Source organism: Budorcas taxicolor, chromosome 3 (assembly GCF_023091745.1).
Source record: "Budorcas taxicolor isolate Tak-1 chromosome 3, Takin1.1, whole genome shotgun sequence".
In the NCBI taxonomy this organism is placed as follows: Eukaryota; Metazoa; Chordata; class Mammalia; order Artiodactyla; family Bovidae; genus Budorcas; species Budorcas taxicolor.
The window spans coordinates 94482127-94500520 of NC_068912.1; the positions used below are offsets into that span (position 1 = coordinate 94482127).

At 44.0% G+C, this 18394-nt stretch overlaps 1 protein-coding gene across 1 annotated transcript in view; it reads left to right on the plus strand.

Moving 5' to 3' along the window:
* Positions 1-1670: 1670 nt before the first annotated feature.
* Positions 1671-18394, plus strand: part of RAB3B (RAB3B, member RAS oncogene family) — a 56229-nt gene continuing 39505 nt past the window's right edge. The window contains exon 1 of the mRNA XM_052637666.1: positions 1671-1898. Within this exon, the coding sequence (XP_052493626.1) occupies positions 1671-1898 (228 nt within the window). The remainder of the gene's footprint in view (positions 1899-18394) is intronic.

Sequence of the window (18394 nt, forward strand, 5' to 3'; positions counted from 1 at the left end):
ATGGCAGGTGGAGAAGTAGGGTCCCTGCAGAAAAAGAAATAAAAAAGCAAGTAAGACTATGGGGCCAAGTGCTCGATTATGGATGGCATTCAGACTGAGGTCTCAGGGAAGGTCTGGCATGTAATAAATACTTGCCAGATGAATGAATGAGCAAATGAACAGGAAATAAATGAAGGAGCTAGGCTTTGAAGGATTTGGAATAATAATAATTTATATTCACACTTATTGGGATTTACCAGTTTATTAAGATCTTACTCCTTGTTATCTCATTTGAGTCCTGTAACAGCCCTGTGAGAAAAGCAGGGCAGAAATTGTTCTCCCCACTTTCCAGATTATGAGATTGGGCCCCAGAGTGGTGATGTGACTTTTATTAATTCAGTATACATTTACTGAGTGCTGATTACATACTAGGACTTGTGCTGAAACTAGAGAAATACATTAAGAAATGAAATACATTAGGTCCAAGAGGCTTGGTCTAAAGGAGAAGCTGGAATAGTAAACAGTTTCTGAAATGATACAAGTGCTATTGGAGCGTACTGGGAGCCTAGGGCCAGGAGTGCATGCCTCTGCCCTGCCCAGGGGAGGTGAACTTTCACATGGATCTGGAAGGTGGAATAGGAATTTATCTGAAGGAGAAGAGTATTGTGGGCAGAAAGAATACATAGCTAAAGGTACAGAAGCAAGAAATAACAGCGTATTTGGAGTGGAGTATAATTTGGTATGGGCTTTCCTGGTGGCTCAGTGATAAAGAATCCACCTGCTAATGCAGGAGACATGGGTTTGATCTCTGGGTTGGGAAGATCCCCTGGAGAAGGAAATGACAATCCACTCCAGTACTCTTGCCTGGGAAATCCCATGGACGGAGGAGCCTGGTGGGCTACAGTCCGTGGGGTTGCAAAAGAGTTGGACATGATTTAGCAACTAAACCACCACCACAACAGCATAATTCTATAAAAAGTAGCACAGGTTGGTAGGGAGAAGCCTTAGGGGAAGGTAAAATTTAGAGAATTTCTTTTTTGGTTGGTTGGTTCTTTGTCAAGTTGAAAAGTTTGGCTTGATCTTTAGAACTATAGGGAGCCATAAATGTTTTTGAAACAGGAGAATGAGAGCCCTGTGTTGGCTTTTCCTGGAATGTTCAAACATTTGCTGTCTTGACCTTCCTCCCTCCAGCCACTCCTAAACTCAGCTTAGGAGCTGTCTCCTGCAGGAGCCTCTCCTTGACCACCATGTCTTCAGGCTGGGTTAGGTGCTTCTGATGAGCTTCCTCAGCCAAGGCTTCCCTCTGTCTTATCACTTATCCACTGCTTTGTTACTCTGTGTTTGAGTTTTTTACTCTAATCTGCGGCCACTCAGAGGTCAGACACCATGTCTGATTCATATTTGTATTCTTTGTGCCCAGCACAGGACTTGACTCAGAACAGTGTGCTCAATAAATATTTGCTGAAGGAATATTTGGGAGGAGCTGGTTCCACCCCAATCCTGGGTTCCACCCCAATCCTGAGATGACATTTGGGGCAGGTTCAGTAAGGGGGTGATTCTGAGTAGAGTATTTCCTCAGTGATGCTGGGGTGGGGAGTGAGTGTGTGAATGGGTGTGTGACCATTAAAAGTTAGGTGACTCAGAGTGACACTGGAGATGTGTTCCTGAGTGACCACAGGTCTCTCCTGCAGATGGCTTCAGTGACTGATAGTAAAGCCGGAGTCAAAGATGCTTCTGACCAGAATTTTGACTACATGTTCAAACTGCTCATCATTGGCAACAGCAGTGTCGGCAAAACTTCCTTCCTCTTCCGCTATGCGGATGACACCTTCACCCCAGCCTTCGTCAGCACCGTGGGCATCGACTTTAAGGTGAAGACAGTCTACCGCCACGAGAAGCGAGTGAAGCTGCAGATTTGGGTAAGTCCTGGGCATCTTGGGCAGAAGTCAACTCCCGAGAGCTGACTCGCTTGCTAGTACAATGGCTGGGCAGTGGGGCCAGTTTAGAACTTTGCTGGGGTTTATGACATTAGGCCTCAGTGCTATAGCATGTCTGGCCCCTGGACTGTCCCTTGCTGATTTTATACATTTGCTCTCATCTGGGGACTCAGTTGCTTCTGCTGCTTAACTGTCCAAGAGATTTTATCCTGGATTATACAGATGAGTGACCAAGAGTCTGGGCTTTGGAGTTATAGGCCTGGATTCAGATTTAAGTTTTGCCAGTTACTAGTCATGGAACCTGGACTAAGTTACTTAACCTCTCTAGGCCAGGCTTTCCTCTTTGGGGATTATAATGACACCTATATCATAGGGTTGGTGAGTGCTTAGCATAGTTCCTGGAACATAGTAAATGTACAGTAAATGTTAGCTACTGTGTCCATAATCTATCACTGTGTAATCACCTTAAAACTTGATGGCTTAAAACAACAATAATTCATTAACACACAGTTCTGTGGATTGAATATTTGGGAGTGGCTTGGTTTCTGGCTTGTGATCTATTATGAGGTTGCTGGCATATGTTGGTTTGGGTTGCAGTCATCTGAAGGCTTGAGTGGACCTGAAAGATTCCTTTCCAAGGTGGCTTACTCATGTGTCTGGCACTGGCTTTAGTAGAAGACCTTTGTTCCTTCCTACATGGCTCTCTTCATACAATGTCTTAATGACATGGAGCTAGGGTGAGAGATCCAAGAAACCAAACCGAAGTGATGATGTCTCTAATTAGAGTATGCTGCTGCTGCTGCTAAGTCACTTCAGTCATGTCCGACACTGTGCTACCCCATAGACGGCAGCCCACCAGGCTCCCCTGACCCTGGGATTCTCCAGGCAAGAACACTGGAGTGGGTTGCCATTTCCTTCTCCAATGCATGAAAGTGAAAAGTGAAAGTGAAGTTGCTCAGTCGTGTCCGACTCTTAGTGACCCCATGGACTGCAGCCTACCAGGCTCCTCCGTCCATGGGATTTTCCAGGCAAGAGTACTGGAGTGGGTTGCCATTGCCTTCTCCATAGAGTATGCTATTGGTCACTAATTCAGCGTAGAAAGAAACTATACAAAAGTATGAGTCCTGGGAGGTGAGGATTATTGGGGACCATCTTGGAAACTGGCTACCACAGCTACTATTATTGGTATTTACCAGTGTACTAATAAAATATATACATATTTGAGATGATAATAGCAACATGTACATCATATACTTTTTGATAATGAATTAGCGTTGAGATTGGAAATTTTAAAAACCTGTGATTTAAAGTATTCAAAACGTATTATTTATTATCAGTCCACTCAACATTAATACATTGTGCATATATGTTATTAGTATAATCTGTATACAGTACTTTTTGTTTTACAGTTTTTTTCCATGTATTACTATTATCTCACAACCCCATGGGACAGATATTCAGAGCATAATTAATTTACCTTAAGTTGACCACACAGCTACAAAGTGAGATTCCAATGCAGATCTTCTGATTCTAAACTATGAGTTTTTTTTCTCTACACTGTGTCCATTAGGTATTATAGAGCCCATGTTTCCATTTGTGGTCATATTAAGTATTAATTCATATAGAGATAAAAGTTTATTTTGTTTATTTATTCTCTATTAAAAGCATCAAGGAATCATAAACCACTGGAAATGGGAGAAACTATGCAGACCATTTAGTTCATTGGTTCTAGAAGTGTGGTGTCCAGATCAACAGCATCAGCACCATTAGGAATTTGTTAGAGATGCAGAATCTCAGGTCCCTTCTCACACCCAGAGAATCAGAAACTCTGGGGTATAGCCGAATAACGTGCTATAACAAACCATCTGGGTGTTTTGAGGTAGGGTAAAACTGAAGAACCACTGATCTGGTTTAACTGCCTCATGGTGAGGATCAATCAGCATTTATTAAGTGCCTATTATGTGCCAGTGCTTCCATTTGTGTAGTCTGACATCCTCCCTGCAGCCAGTGCACAGAGTGGGCTGAAAGCACAGGATATCCGGGGCATGGCGAGCAATCCAGTGAAAATGGAGCAAGGCCGAGAAAGAGCTGGGAGGGGATGCTAAGAGAAATTTGCTGGAGAGGCTGTTGGGTGGCAGTTTGGGGGTTAGAGAGACCTTAGACAACAAATAAAAGGTTCTTGACATGGGTCAGAGGCTACATGCCTGATTATTCCTTAGGGAGCTGAAGAAACTTACTAGAGTTTATTATCTTTGAATACAAGATCAGTGTATACTAATATTTGCTATATGGATTGACACGGATGTCTTCATTTGATCTCCACATTAGATGGTTGTATATCCTACACTCAAACACTCTTCAGGTGGAAGGAGACAAGTCTGCCTTTCTAAGGGATTGGCAGTGGCGGCTCCCTCACTCTTTTATTCATTTTCAGCCCATTGTGAGCTTTTGCAGTTTTCCTGTGCCTCATTAAGTGGGTTTATTGATTGTACTGTCTATTTTTAACGAAATGAACCCCCATGATATATATGTAGCTTTAAAAGAAACCCACAAAGAAGCTTCTGATTGAGGACTATACTAATTATAGTGAGCCTAAGTGAGCACAGAAAATGGCTAGACATGTTTCCCCAACACCTAGCACAAGTTCAATGTTAGCCATGTTTTGAGGTAAAATCAATGACAATCTAATATGATCTGACAAAAGCACATTGCTTTTGCTAAAAAAAAATTAGCAAAGGTGTTTGTGTGTGTGTGTGTGTTTGTATGCATCTGTACTTTCTGTAGCAGAAAATAAACATTTCTGTACTGTTCATAAATGCATTAAAATGTAAGCATTTGAATATTGCCTTTGTCATTGTATTTTAATATCTTTTGTGTACTGAAGCAGGCAGATATATAGGCTTTGGCAAGTCACTCCTCTTCTGTGAGTAGGTAATATCCTCAACTGTAAAGGTCTCACAGGTTTGTTGAGGGGAAGCTACACGTGATAACATAGTATTGTGCCTGCAATACTGTGTATTAAGAATACAATAAAAGTTAGGTTCTGTCCTCTCTCTGCTCCTGATGCTCATGCAGACAGTGACTGACTTCCCTCCCAAGGTTTCCCACCTGTGGTTCCAGAAGTGCTGGAATGGCATCCGGGGATTCATTAGCACTGTGTGAAGCGTTCAATTAAATTTCTCAAGCTCATTCAGTCTCTCCCAGGGGATTTCAAAAAGCCATTGTCAGGGTGGAAGGTGGAGAGGGAAGAAGAGGAGGTTAATATTGCTGTGCAGGACCATTCACAGAAGGAGTTTCTGCCACCTCTGGGGGATCGTGGTGGTGCCTTGTTTCTCAGCGTCCCTCGCCATGTAAGTCCTTGAGAACCTCTTCTGTGTCCAGAAAGGTTAATTACTGTGGACTAGAGAAGATAATCTGACTGGGGAGGTAAGGGTAGGGGAGAAATCTCATTAATAGAGAGTGAGAGCATGCACAGGTGTGGAGGGAGGAGGGAGAATTGGTAACTACACAGCAACAGACCTGACTAGAGGCCACTTATTGCTTGGGTGCTAGTTGCCAAGCAACCCCTGGGGACCTGTGGGAAGAGAAGAGTGGGAGTTGGCCTTCCACTACCCATTGTGAGGGCTATTGGGTCTGGGGGAAGGGAAGAATCCGGGGGTCTGTGGGATCATGGAGCCAACCCAGGAATCCTGGGTTTTAGTCCTGGCTCTGCCCTGCAGTGTGGTCATTGTGTGATCTGGAGTAACTCTTCTCCTCCATGGACCTGTTTCCCCAAAGATCAAAAGGAGAAAATAATCCTCTCTCTTCTTACCTCATGGGATGTTGTGAAGTTCAAAGGAAGACATGGAAAGGAAAGTCCAAGGAGAATTATGAAGTTTTGAGTAGCTCAGGATTATGGATATTGTCAGTCATGTGCATTCTTCCTGTATGTGCTTTAAATCATCCTTTGTGTCTTCACATCTTCCCTCTGACCCAAGGAGGTAGTTATCTCCTTAAAGAATGGGTGGTTGGGCTTCTCTGGCGGCTCAGTGGTAAAGAATCCACCTGCCAGTGCAGGAAGATATTTGACCTCTGATCCGGGAAGATCTCACAAGCTACAGAGTACCTAAGCCTGTGTACCACAACTACCGAACCTGTGCTCAAGAGCCTGCGAGCCGCAAATGCTGAAGCCCACAAGCCCTAGAGCCTCTGCTCTGCAACGAAAGAAGCCACTGCAGGGAGAAGCCCATGCACCATGACTAGAGGGTAGCCCCTGTTCATCACAGCAGCCCATGCAGCAAAAAAGACCCAGCACAGCCAAAAATAAATAAAATTTTATGTATATATATATATATATATATATATATATATATATATGCTTAGTTGCTCAGTCTTGTCTGACTCTTTGCGATCCCATGAACTTTAGCCGGCTAGGCTCCTCTGTCCATGGGGATTCTCCAGGCAAGAATATTGAACTGGGTTGCCATGCCCTCCTCCAGGGGATCTTCCCAACCCAGGGATCGAACCTAGGTCTCCTGCATTGCAGGTGGATTCTTTACTGTCTGAGCCACCAGGGAGGTATATATATACCCCACCAATATAGGTGGTTGAGCCTAGAGATGTCAAGTTCCTTGTGCAGAGCCAAACAGTGAACTCCATTCTTTTATTCATTCAGTAGACATTTATCTGGTACTCCCTCTGTGCTAGGCACTGTGCTAGCTGTGGGGAAATACTCTTTCTATTCTCTTGGAGTTTTCATTGAAGTGGGGGAGATAGACGCTGTGTCACTGTTCAGTCGCTCAGTGGTGTCTGACTCTTTGCAACCCCATGGATTGCAGCATGTCAGGCTTCCGTGTACATCACTAACTCCTGGAGCTTGCTCAAACTCATGTCCATAGAGTCGGTGATGCCATCCAACCATCTCATCCTCTATCATCCCCTTCTCCTTCTACCTTCAATCTTTCCCAGCATCAGGGTCTTTTCTAGTGAGTCAACTCTGCATCAGATGGCCAAAGTAGACACTAAGTATATGAGTGAAAAATATCTAATTTCATCTGTGATAAGGGCCATGAGGAAAAAAAAATCAACTTATTTCAAACTCCAGGACTGAGGTGCTGAGCTCAAGAATCCACTAAACTGTGACTTGGGTCTCATCCCCAGCTTGCAACTGGGGCTCAGGCTCAATTCTATTCACAATTTAAAAGGCTCACTCCAGGCCTGGTCTCTGTCAGGGGATGCAATGGAAGGGGCCTCCACTCGGAAGGCCAGGATGTCCTCTTTCTCACTCCCACTAGCGAGGCTTTCTTTTTTTTTTTGGTGACCTTCTTGTCAGGAAGACTTAAAAATAGGTGTGTCTCTTGTGTCTGGAATTACTTGTTTAGAGAATGAGAAATGGACTGGCTGGCCCAACATTTTTCTGTCGAGAGTTCAAGAATTCTGTGTTTTGTGAAGGATTTAAAGATCACTGTCCTCACTCCCGGGCTTGTCCTGGAATTGGTGTTCTCCATCCTCTTTTTCTTTCTCTGACCTCCCTCCTCTGAAATCCTCAGTCCCTATGGTGCTTGTGTGTACCTCCATTATTCAAGTTGTTTTGTTGTATTGGTGATGATTTGGGGGGAAGGGGCACTGCGCCACACAATCCCTTCCTCCGTCTTTTAGCCAGCTGTGTAAATTTTGTCAGCCTCCCTCTCTCTCTCTGACTTCCTGCCTTTCTCTTATAATGACCCATATGATTACCTTGGGCTCACCTGAATGATTGAGATAATCTTTCCCATTTTAAAACCTTAACCTAATCACATTTTCTAAGTCCCTTTTCCCATGCAAGGTAATGTATTCACAGGTTCTGGGGATTAAGACATGGATATCTTTCGGGGACCATTATTCTGATTACTACAGCATCTATTAATAACATGGAAAAAACCTAATATAAATTCTCCCCAGTTTTCAGGGCTTTGACTCGGGTCCCCTTGTCTCTAATGAGAGCCCCCTCTGCTAACTCCCTGAAACAGGTCCTGTCTGTGGCTTAAAAGGCTCAGACTTCCTGCTGAGAACGGCTGCCATCTTGTTTGGTGCCAACAAGCCTGTGAGCTTGGAGCTTATCACATCTCAGTCTCATTTTAGACATGAGGAGGCTGAGGTCCAGAGAGAGAGGACTTTACTAAGGGCCCATTGCAGGGTCCTTAATGCCACCTTCAGGAATTTGAAATCTGGCCACCAGAACATAATGCAGACCCACAGAGAGGCCGATGGACAGCACAGAAGAGGCTGGAGGCTGAACAGGAATACGTGGGCTGTGACAGGTCCCTGTGGCTTCAGGAATATGGAGACATTGCTGAGTACAACATTCCCTACTTAGCTCTTATGATATTCAGAATCGATTTTTCTAGGCAGCAAATTTCCTGGTGTGGCTGCAGAGACATGTTGATACTTTCATCTTCCCAAAGCCGGTAGGAACCAGCTGCTAGGAAGTTTAATCTGATTTTTAAAATCACAACAAAGACTATGGGAGGTCAATCAGAATTGCAGGCATCGTCTGCTTTTGTAATTTGCAAAAGAGTGAACCAGCAATCCTGATCTGCTCTTCTAGGGGCCTGCACATTTTGGGGCCACCACTGCCTTCCTGCCACCCAAATTGGCGTGGGAGGAAGAGAAGTAACCCACAAGCCATTTGCACATTCATTCATTCAATAAACATGTGTGCCTATTATGTGCCAGGCACTGTCATAACAGGGCAAATAAACAGCTACAATACAAAATAAGTGATATAAAGGGATGAAGAAAGTGCTGTGGGAACACAGGAAAGGAGCTACTATCTCTGCCTGGGAAAGCTATTTTAGGCTTCACAAAAAGGGGCCATTTTGTACTGGGTGTTGGCAATTGAGCTAAGAGGTTTTCAGGTTAGTGCTGGGGAAGATCTTTACAAGCAAAAGATGTGTGCAAAATCACGATTGCTTTCAAGGACCCATATTGTGTGTCTGGCTCTGGTAGGCTCTGCAGGGATTGGTGAAACACTATCCCTCCTTCGAAGGAGAGGGTGGTGCTCGTGTGTTAAGAGAGGTATAACATGTACAGAAATAGCGACGATGCTGCAAATATTAATGATGCCTTGAGAGAGGTACAGAAAGTTTTGAGAGTTCAGAGAGGGAGCGCTCCTTCTAAACTTGAGAGCATCAGAGAGGGCTCCATGGAGGAGGTGGCTTTATGGTAATGAAAGCTGGCTCTAGCATATAATAACATCCTCAGGAGCAGGGCTCTCCGTCTCATTCATTCCCTCTGTGGTCCAGGCTGACCTCAGTTTTTGACTCTGCAGCTGCATGCTGAGATCCCTGCAATGATTTACTTGTTCAAGAAGCAGCACAGCATGTGGATCAGGGGCACGGCCTTTGGATGGAGCAACCTGTGCTCCAGAACCACTTCTGCTGCCGTCACCTAGTTCAAGTCCCATTATTTCCCTGTACTTCACTTTCCTCTTTCTAAAATAAGGATAATTTTAGTAACATCTGCCTTGTGTTGTTGAGAGAATAGTATGAGACAATGTTTAGCCTAGTGGCTGGTACACAGTAAATGATCCTTCATTGGTAGCCTTGTTTTTATTAACTCTGTTACTCTCAAGGGTTGATTTGTGGCAACTGAAAGTCTAAATGTGATCTGAGCTGATTCTGCATCCTTTTTAGGAGTTGAGGAACATCCACCTGAGTGCTTTCTCTGACTCTCAAGCTGAGTGGTGTTGATGGCTGACTGCTTTGCCAGAGCCCTGCCCTAATGGCACATGCAGTTTAGTTGGGAAGAGAAAACAATTCAGAAGACCATTAAGGGCTAAAATGTGTGTTGCTGATAATTTTTCATCAGCACTTCTCTTTATTTAATGAGCACAATACTGTTTTGGTTTTCCTCCCCTAACCACACAGCTCCTTGTGTAATTTTTAATTGTATAGCTATAGGAAAGAAGTAGCCAAGACATTTGCTGCACACGCTTGAACTGTTGGGTCAGCAGCTTTGTGTTACTGCCCTAACTCGGGGAGAAGGTATTTGTGCCTTACAGGGATATGTAGCTATATATTTTGTTTGTTTTCATTTGTTTTAGTCACTGAGTCATGTCTGACTGTTTGCAACCCCGTGGACCCCCTGCCAGTCTTCTCTGTCCATGGGGTTTTTCAGGCAAGAATACTGGAGTGGGTTGCCATTTCCTTCTCCTGGGATCTTCCCAGGATCAAACCCACACTGGCAGGCAGATTCTTCACCACTGAGCCACTGCTATGTATTTTACTAATTGTGAAACACTGGAAATTAGTGATGTGGACAACTTGATGTGGTCTGTAAACAACTCTCTGCAGTATTCTTTGCTGTTACCATAAATTGTATTTAAGTGCTTGCTCTCTTTTGCTTTTCAATTGTATCAATACAATTGGTAACCCTCAACATTTTAATATTAATAAAATAAACTGTGGTGCTGAGTGTATGCAGTGGCATGCAGGGAAGGGAGAGTTCAGTATATAAAGTGGGTAAGAAAGACCTCTGGGAGGAAGGGGGAGGGCATTGCAGGGTAAGGCAAGAGGGGAGGGTGTAATAGAGATATTCCAAGCAAGAGGGGGCTCTCATAAGCTGAAATGAGGGCAGATATTAAGAGATAGGGTCAGTTGCCATGTGCTTTGTAGGATGTTCTTTCTGTGAGGTGACTGAAATCCTCCCATATCTCCCAGTCACAGCTCTTGCCTCTGCTCCACCCCCCACTCACCGTATCCTTTCCAGCCACAACAAACTTCTATGCGTTTGTTCGTTTATTTACTCATTCATTCATTCAGCAATATTTACATTGTGTGCACCAAGCATTGTTTCAGGTGCAACAGACACAGCAGTGAAAGTAACAAATGGAATTTCCTTTCCCACATTCCCCTAGATTTAAGGAGGGAGACTGGCAATAAATAAATATGCAGTATGTTCTGTGATGATAAGTACTCCAGAGGAAAATGGAGCAGGCAAGGGGGATAGGCTAGGATAGGTGGGCTGTTTATAAATTTAATCAAGGTGGTCAGGGTGAACTTCACTGAGCAGGGCACTTTTCAGTAAAATTCTAAAGGAGGAATAGGTTATTTGGAGGAAGAGGATCCCAGGCAGAAGGGAAGGCAAGTGCAGAAGCCCTGAGGCAGGGGTATGCTTGGCACATTCCAGGGACAGTAGAAGGCCAGGGGGATGGAGCAGAAGAGTGGTCACAGATGAAGCTGGAGCTAGTGGGAGGGCGAGATTGTCTTGGGCCTTGGAGGCCTTGTAAGTCTTTGGGTTTTTTTTTTTTTTTTAACCCAAAAGGTGTAATTGTTATACAAAAACCTGTACATATTTAATGTCTATAATTTGATGGGTTTGGACACATGCAAATACTTCTGAAACTATCAGCACAATCAAGATAATAGACTTATTCAACTCCAAAGTTTCCTTGTGCACTCTTACCCCCTCCTTTTTTTTCAGTAGTAAAAGCAGTTAACATGAGGTTTGCCCTCTTAAAAATTTTAAGTAAATACTACAGTTCTGCTAACTTACAGGTACTATGTTTTACAGCAGATCTCTAGAACTTGCACCTTGCATAACTGAAACTTTATAGCAAATTCATCAAGTCCTCACTTCCTCTCCCCTCAGCCCCTGGAAACCACTGTTCTATTTTCTGCTTTTATTTGACTATTTTAGATATCTCATATAAATAGAATTATGCAGTAATGTTATTGGCTTATTTCACTTAGGATAATGTCTTCCAGATTCATCCATGTTGTTACAAATGACAAAAATCTCCTTTTTTAAGGCTGAATAATATTCCATTGTGTGTTTATACCACTTTCCCTTTATCTGTCTAAATCAGTGGATGTTTGGGTTGTTTCCATATCTTGATTAATGTGAATAATGCTGCAGTAAACATGGGATTCAGATATTAGTTACTCAGTCGTGTCTGACTCTTTTTGACCCCATGGACTGTAGCCTGGCTCAGCTCTGTCTATGCAATTCTCCAGGCAAGAATACTGGAGTGGGTAGCCATTCCCTTCTCCAGGGGGTCTTCCCAACCTAGGGATCAAACTTGGGTCTCCCGCATTGCAGGCAGGTTGTTTATTGTGTGAGCCACCAGAGAAGCTGAGAAGATTCTTGAGAGTCCCTTGGACAACAAGGAGATCAAACCAGTCAGTTGTAGAGGAAATCAACACTGAATACTCGTTGGAAGGACTGATGCGGAAGCTGAAGCTCCAATACTTTGATCACCTGATGCAAACAGCTGACTCATTGGAAATGACCTTAATGCTGAGAAAGAATGAGGGCAGAAGGAGAAGAGGGATACAGAGGATGAGATGGTTGAATGGTATCACTGATTCAATGGACATGAACTTGGGCAAACTCCAGGAAATAGTAAGGGACAGGGAGTCCTGGCGTGTTACAGTCCATGGGGTCGCAGAGAGTCAGACATGACTTAGCAACTGAACAACAACAAAAAACATGGAATTGCAGATATCTCTTTGAGGTTCTTACTTCAATTCTTTTGAATACATACATACCCAGAAGTAGAATTTCTGGATCATATGGTAGCTCCGTCAAAGGACTTGAATAGACATTTCTCCAAAGACACATATGAAAGGTCCAACAAGTATATGACAAAATGCTCAGCAGCAACTAGGAAATGCAAATCAATACCAGGAAATATATTCTCATACATGTTAGGGTGGCTATTATAAAGCTAAAAAGATATGAAGCATTGTGAAAGACTTGGAGCCCATGTACACTGTTGTTGGCAATGTAAAATGGAGCAGCTGCTATGGAAAACAGTATGGAGTTTCCTCAGAAAAATCTTTGAAGACTTTGGGCTTTACGCTGGATGAGATGTGAGAATTTGGGGCAGTGGAATTATATGATCTGACATATTTTTTTAAATAAACTTTAGTTTTTGATAACTTTAGATTTATAGAAAATTTCCAGTGATTGATAGAACAGAGAGTTCCCATATATCCTTCACCCAGTTTCCCTATATAACCATGGTGCATTTGCCAAAACTAACTTAAAATTGATACAGTATTAGTAGCTAAATAGACTTCAATTGAATTTCACTAGTTTTTCAACTAATGTTCTTTTACTGCTTCAGGATCCAATCCATGCTGCACTTAATAACTTTTAAAAATTGAGATATAATTCTTATATCATAAAATTAACCTTTTTAAGGTTTACAGTTCAGTGAATTTTAGTATTCACAAAATTGTGCGACCATCACTACTAATTCCAGAATATTTTAGTGTCTTGCACTTTAATATTTAACAGGATTGCTCTGAGGCAGGGTATGTCTGTTTCAAGAATAAATTATAAACCAACAACAGGCAGAAGTGGGAAGATTGGTTAGGAGTTGTAATAATCAGGCTGGGAATGATTGTGGTTTGAAGTAGAGGGGTAGGAGTAGTGGGAGTGAAAGTGGTCAGTGATGGTAGTCCAAGTGTGTATGGTTTGAAAATATGGTTTACAGGGTCTCTTGTTAAATTGGATGTGGGAGAGAAGGAAGGAGAGGAGTCAAGGATGATCCCAAGCGTTGGGACTGAGCAGCTGGAAGGTTAATGATGCCTCTGACTCAGATCTGGAAGACTTAGGGACATCAGGATTTGGGGAGACAACTGGATACTGAGTTTTGGTTATGTTAAATTTGAGAAGCCTGTTAGATAACCAAGTGAAGTCACTCAGTCATGTCCGACTCTTTGTGACCCCATGGACTGTATCCTACCAGGCTCCTCTGTCCATGGGATTTTCCAGGCAATAGTACTGGAGTGGATTGCCATTTCCTTCTCCAGGGGATCTTCCCAACCCAGGGATTGAACCCAGGTCTCCCGCATTTTAGACGGACGCTTTACCGTCTGAGCCACCAGGGAAGTCCAATAACCAAGTAGAGATATGGAATAGGCTTTTGGATAAATGAATCTGCGGGTCAGGGCAGAGGCCCTGCCTGGAGATATAAATTAGCAAGTCATTAGCATAGAGAAGGTATTTAAAACCATGAAGCCAAACAAGATAAAAAGGGAGGGTGTGAAGATAGGAACATTCTAAGGAGTAAAGACCAGAGATATTCCAACATGAAGATGTTGGGAAGATAATCACAAAGGATACTGAAAAAGAACAACTGAAAGGGGAAAATGCAGGGTCTTTGCCCCCAAACACAGAATTTTCTAGAGGGAGAAGAGATAAGCTGTGTCCAGTGCTGCTGCTCAGCCTGTATGAGGACTGAGGATTGACCACTGGATCTAGCAGCAGGAATTTTATTGGTAACCTTGACTCTACCTGTTTTGGTGGAGTAGTGGCAATGAAAGCCTGCTAAGAGTGAGAGAGGAGAAACTAGAGAGACCAGGAGTACATAGCACTTTTAAGGATTTTTGGTAGCTGAAGATGAAGGGGGATGTTAGTCAGAAAATGTTTCTGATTTTTGTTTTTTAAGATGAGAGAAGTTGCATCATGTTTGTGTGCTGGTGGGACAATTCAATAGAGATCAACAAATCAAGCAACCAACAAAGAAAGAAAACAAAAGTGACATTGTGGGAGACAGAGGAGAGCTTCTAGGACAGTGTCCTTGAGTTGATGAGAGTGGGATGACAGTGTGAGTCCTTGCTAGGAGCACAGACTGGGCATCCATATTAACATGGCAGAGCTGGAAGGAATGGGCACAGGTGCAGCTAGGGGTTGGGTTCCCAGGTGGCGCTAGTGGAGAGTGCCCACCTGCCGATACAGGAGACATAAAGTGACGCGGGTTCGATCAGGATCCTCCCTAAGTCAGGAAGATCCCCTGGAGGAGGGCATGACAATTCACTCCAGTATTCTTGCCTGGAGAATCTCAGAGGACAGAGGAGCCTGGCAGGCTACAGACATAGCATCGCAGAGTCAGACACGATGTGATTTAACACACACACACACCCAGCTAGAGGCTACATGTGCTGGTGGGAATTCTCTTGGATACACTTTTTTGGTGGAGTAGGAAGCAAGGTCGTCAGCTGAGAGTGAGGTTGGGAGAGGGGATGCAAAGATTCAAGATCAGAGGAGAAAGTCGTCTCAGAAGGCGGAAGAGGGAATAGACTAGGGAAATGTAATTTGATTGCTGATTAGCATTAAGGCTCCACTTGAAATTAGTGATCATCAATTTAAATTCATAAATTCAGAGCATAGTTGTGTGTTTGCTCCGACCATGTTTTGCTCTGTGGATGCAGTCATAGAAGAGGCAAGAGAGTTGGCTCTAATGAAAGTATTGTTTTGCTGAATGGGTATGACAAAGGAATCGAGGACCAACGGAGTCTGAGGTGTGTGCAGGAAACCAGTGTCATAATTGGCCCTAGAATTCAAGCTGGGCAGAGAAGGAGGTGATGATGTAAAGGCAGTGAAAAGATGGTAGAGGTTGAAGACTCGCAGCTGGGAGTCTAGAAGGAATGAGCTAGAAAGATCACAGCTATCTGAGAATAGGAGGTTGAAATTCCTATTGGTACCAACAAGGTGGAGGGCATAATTGTGAGTGGCTGAGGCAGGGATGGAGATCAGCATGATGGGAGAAGAGGAACTTGAGGGAAGATGTGGGAAAGCTCACCTCTGTGGCTATAAAATCACCAAGAATTATGGAGAGAGTAACATGAAGCAAGAACTGCTCACTGGTCAGCAGAGGGATGAGTGGGTGGTGTAATCTCATAATGTAAGACCCAAAGCTGGAGGACATATTGTTTTTTGAAGGAAGGAAAGAGAATGCTCTGCAGGCTGGGATGGAAAGCAATAACATGTGTCCTACTTTCTGGCCCAGAGATTCAGAGGTGGTGAGAGAGGAGCAGCCATCAATTTGGGAGAACCCATGCCCTCAAGGAGAATCAGCTTTCAATCACAGCAGGAAGGTGAGGAAAACCTCCAGACCAGAGGTGGAGGAAAATGAGATTTCTTTGATGACCAACTGTGGGTTTCAGAAGGCCCAGGGAAAACCTTCAAGGGGAGAGGAGAAAATAGGGCTAGAAAAGATGATCTACATAGCTGTATGGGAATCAAAGCCCAGTAATTAGGAATGGCTGGGCAGACTGGGGCTTCTTGCCATGACTGACATGAACGGAGGAATAAAGGCTACAGACAGTGGTTGTGTGGGGGCCACAGGGGAGGGATATGGGTCTTGCTTCCTCTTGATCCCTGGTTTTAGAGGCCCGGAGGCTGGAGGATCTTGCTTTCTTACTCAGAAGGCCTCCCTCTCCATTTCACACATCAATAGTTACTGTGGCAATAAACAGCAACCACCATTTATGTAAAATATCTTCACCTGTAAAATGGGGCTAATAATACCTCCGGCAGGGTTGATGTGAGCTGACAATGGCACTGCCTAATGGCCAGCACTGTGCTCAGTGCTTTTAGCAACTCATGTTATTCTCACAGCAATCCTGTGAGCTAGGTAGGTATTGTTATTATCCTTGTTTTATAGATAAGCAAACTGAGGTCCACATTTCCCCGGTGGCTCAGCAGTAAAGAATCCACCTGCCAATGCAAGAGGCACAGGTTCGGTCCCTGGGTTGGGAAGATACCCTGGAGAAGGAAATGGCAACTCATTCCAGTATTCTTGTCTGGGAAATCCCAGGGATAGAAGAGTCTGACAGGCTACAGTCCATGGGGTCTTTAAGAGTTGGACATGGCTTAGTAACTAAACAAGAACAACAAAACTGAGGTCCAGAGAAGTTAGGTAGCTTACTTAAATTCACTAAAATAGTAGGTGGTAGAGTCCAGATTTTTTTTTTAAAGATTTTTATTTTGATGTGGAGTAGTTTTAAAGTCTTTATTGACTTTGCTACAATATTGTTTCTGTTTTATGTTTTGGTTTTTTGGCCCCAAGGCATGTGGGATCTTAGCTCTCAGATCAGGGATTGAACCCATACCTCCTGCATTGGAAAGCGAAGTCCCAACCACTGGACCTAAGAAGTCTCTAGACTCCAGATTTTAATCCAGGTTTTTCTGACTTTAGGGGCTTCCCTGGTGGTGGAAATGGTGAAGAACCTGCCTGCCAGTGTAGGACACGTAAGAGACCAGAGTTCAATCCCTGGATCGGGAAGATCCCCTGGAGGCAGGCATGGCAATCCACTCCAGTATTCTTGCCTGGAGATCCCACAGACAGAGGAGCCTGGCAGGCTACAGTGCATAGGGTTGCACAGAGTGGGACATGACTGAAGCAACTTAGCACGCATGTACATTGGACTTCAAAACCCATGTATGATGCTCTGTACCCCACCCTCCTTGTTATATCATTACATATGTAATGACTTGGGTGCTCAGAAAGCACTCAATAGATGGTGAAAATATTGTTGAGTTATAATTTATTGAGCAACAACTATAGATTGTACAGTTACTTTACATGCCTTTAAAAGAAAATCACCACAATGATGGAGCACAGAACAGATGACAAAACTACCAGACTCAGAAGTTAAGAGACTTGAACAAATATCATCAAAGTTAGTAAATGGCACAATAGGGGCTCAGAACTTGTGCTCTTTTTATAGCCGACTGCCTTCACCACTCTTCCGGTTGCCCTGTGATGCCCCAAGGACCTCACAGGTGGTTGAGAGTCAGTGTCATAGCTGAAAATTGGAGCTGCGTCTCCAAGGAAACACGCTCAGAAAGGGATGGGTTATCTGTTTCAAACTATCCCCCGTTAGCTTTCCAGCTTCTCTCCCTTTCTACCAGCCCTGTCTCTCTCCACCCTCTGCAGCTTCACAGGTGATTCTGATGGGCCTCACTGATCAACAGGTCTGTAATTCAGTGGTTCAGTGCTTAATGCAGTGTTCGGTGAGGAGCGCATTCTTCCAGTATGAGGATGGGTGGGAGCTCCATTAGTTGTGGTGGAGGTAGAGTGAAAACATGGCCCCAGCAGTGTGACAAGTAATGATGTCTCTGAGCCTCTGTTTCCTCAGCTGTAAAATGGGAATAACATTAACAGCTACTTTATTTAGTAGCACAGTAAATGAGAGAATAAAAGGAAAGGACTTAGCATGGTGCCTGTGACATATCAGGTGGTCAGTAAGTTTGCCCACAGTCACACAGAGAATGGTGGAGCAGGATGAGTTCACGAGTGCTCTATTGTGCTGTACTGTGTGACTAGCCTTGGTTGCTGCCATTTTAAAGACTGGAGCCATGGTGTGTACAGGGTGGGGTTCATCAGCAGGGAAATCAGATGTGAGCTGTGGACCTTTTACTCCCATTTTCAATGGGGTGGAGAGAGCAGCAGTGCTCTGCCCTTGAAGATGCCTGGATGCCTTCAAAGGCAGGACATTCTCCTTGCTTGCTGGGGTCTTGCCTGATGGGTTGCTAAGGGCAGGGGGAGGTGTCAGGGAGGCCATTCAACTGAGGATTTATCATTCCTTCCTTCTGCAGACTCCCCCTCCCCCCACATCATGGCCCCACACCACTGCCCCACACCTTGGGTTGCCAGGTGACAGCTGGAAACTCTTATCCTCTCTCTACGCCTGTGCTTCTCACCTTCCTCTGTGAAGTCTGTC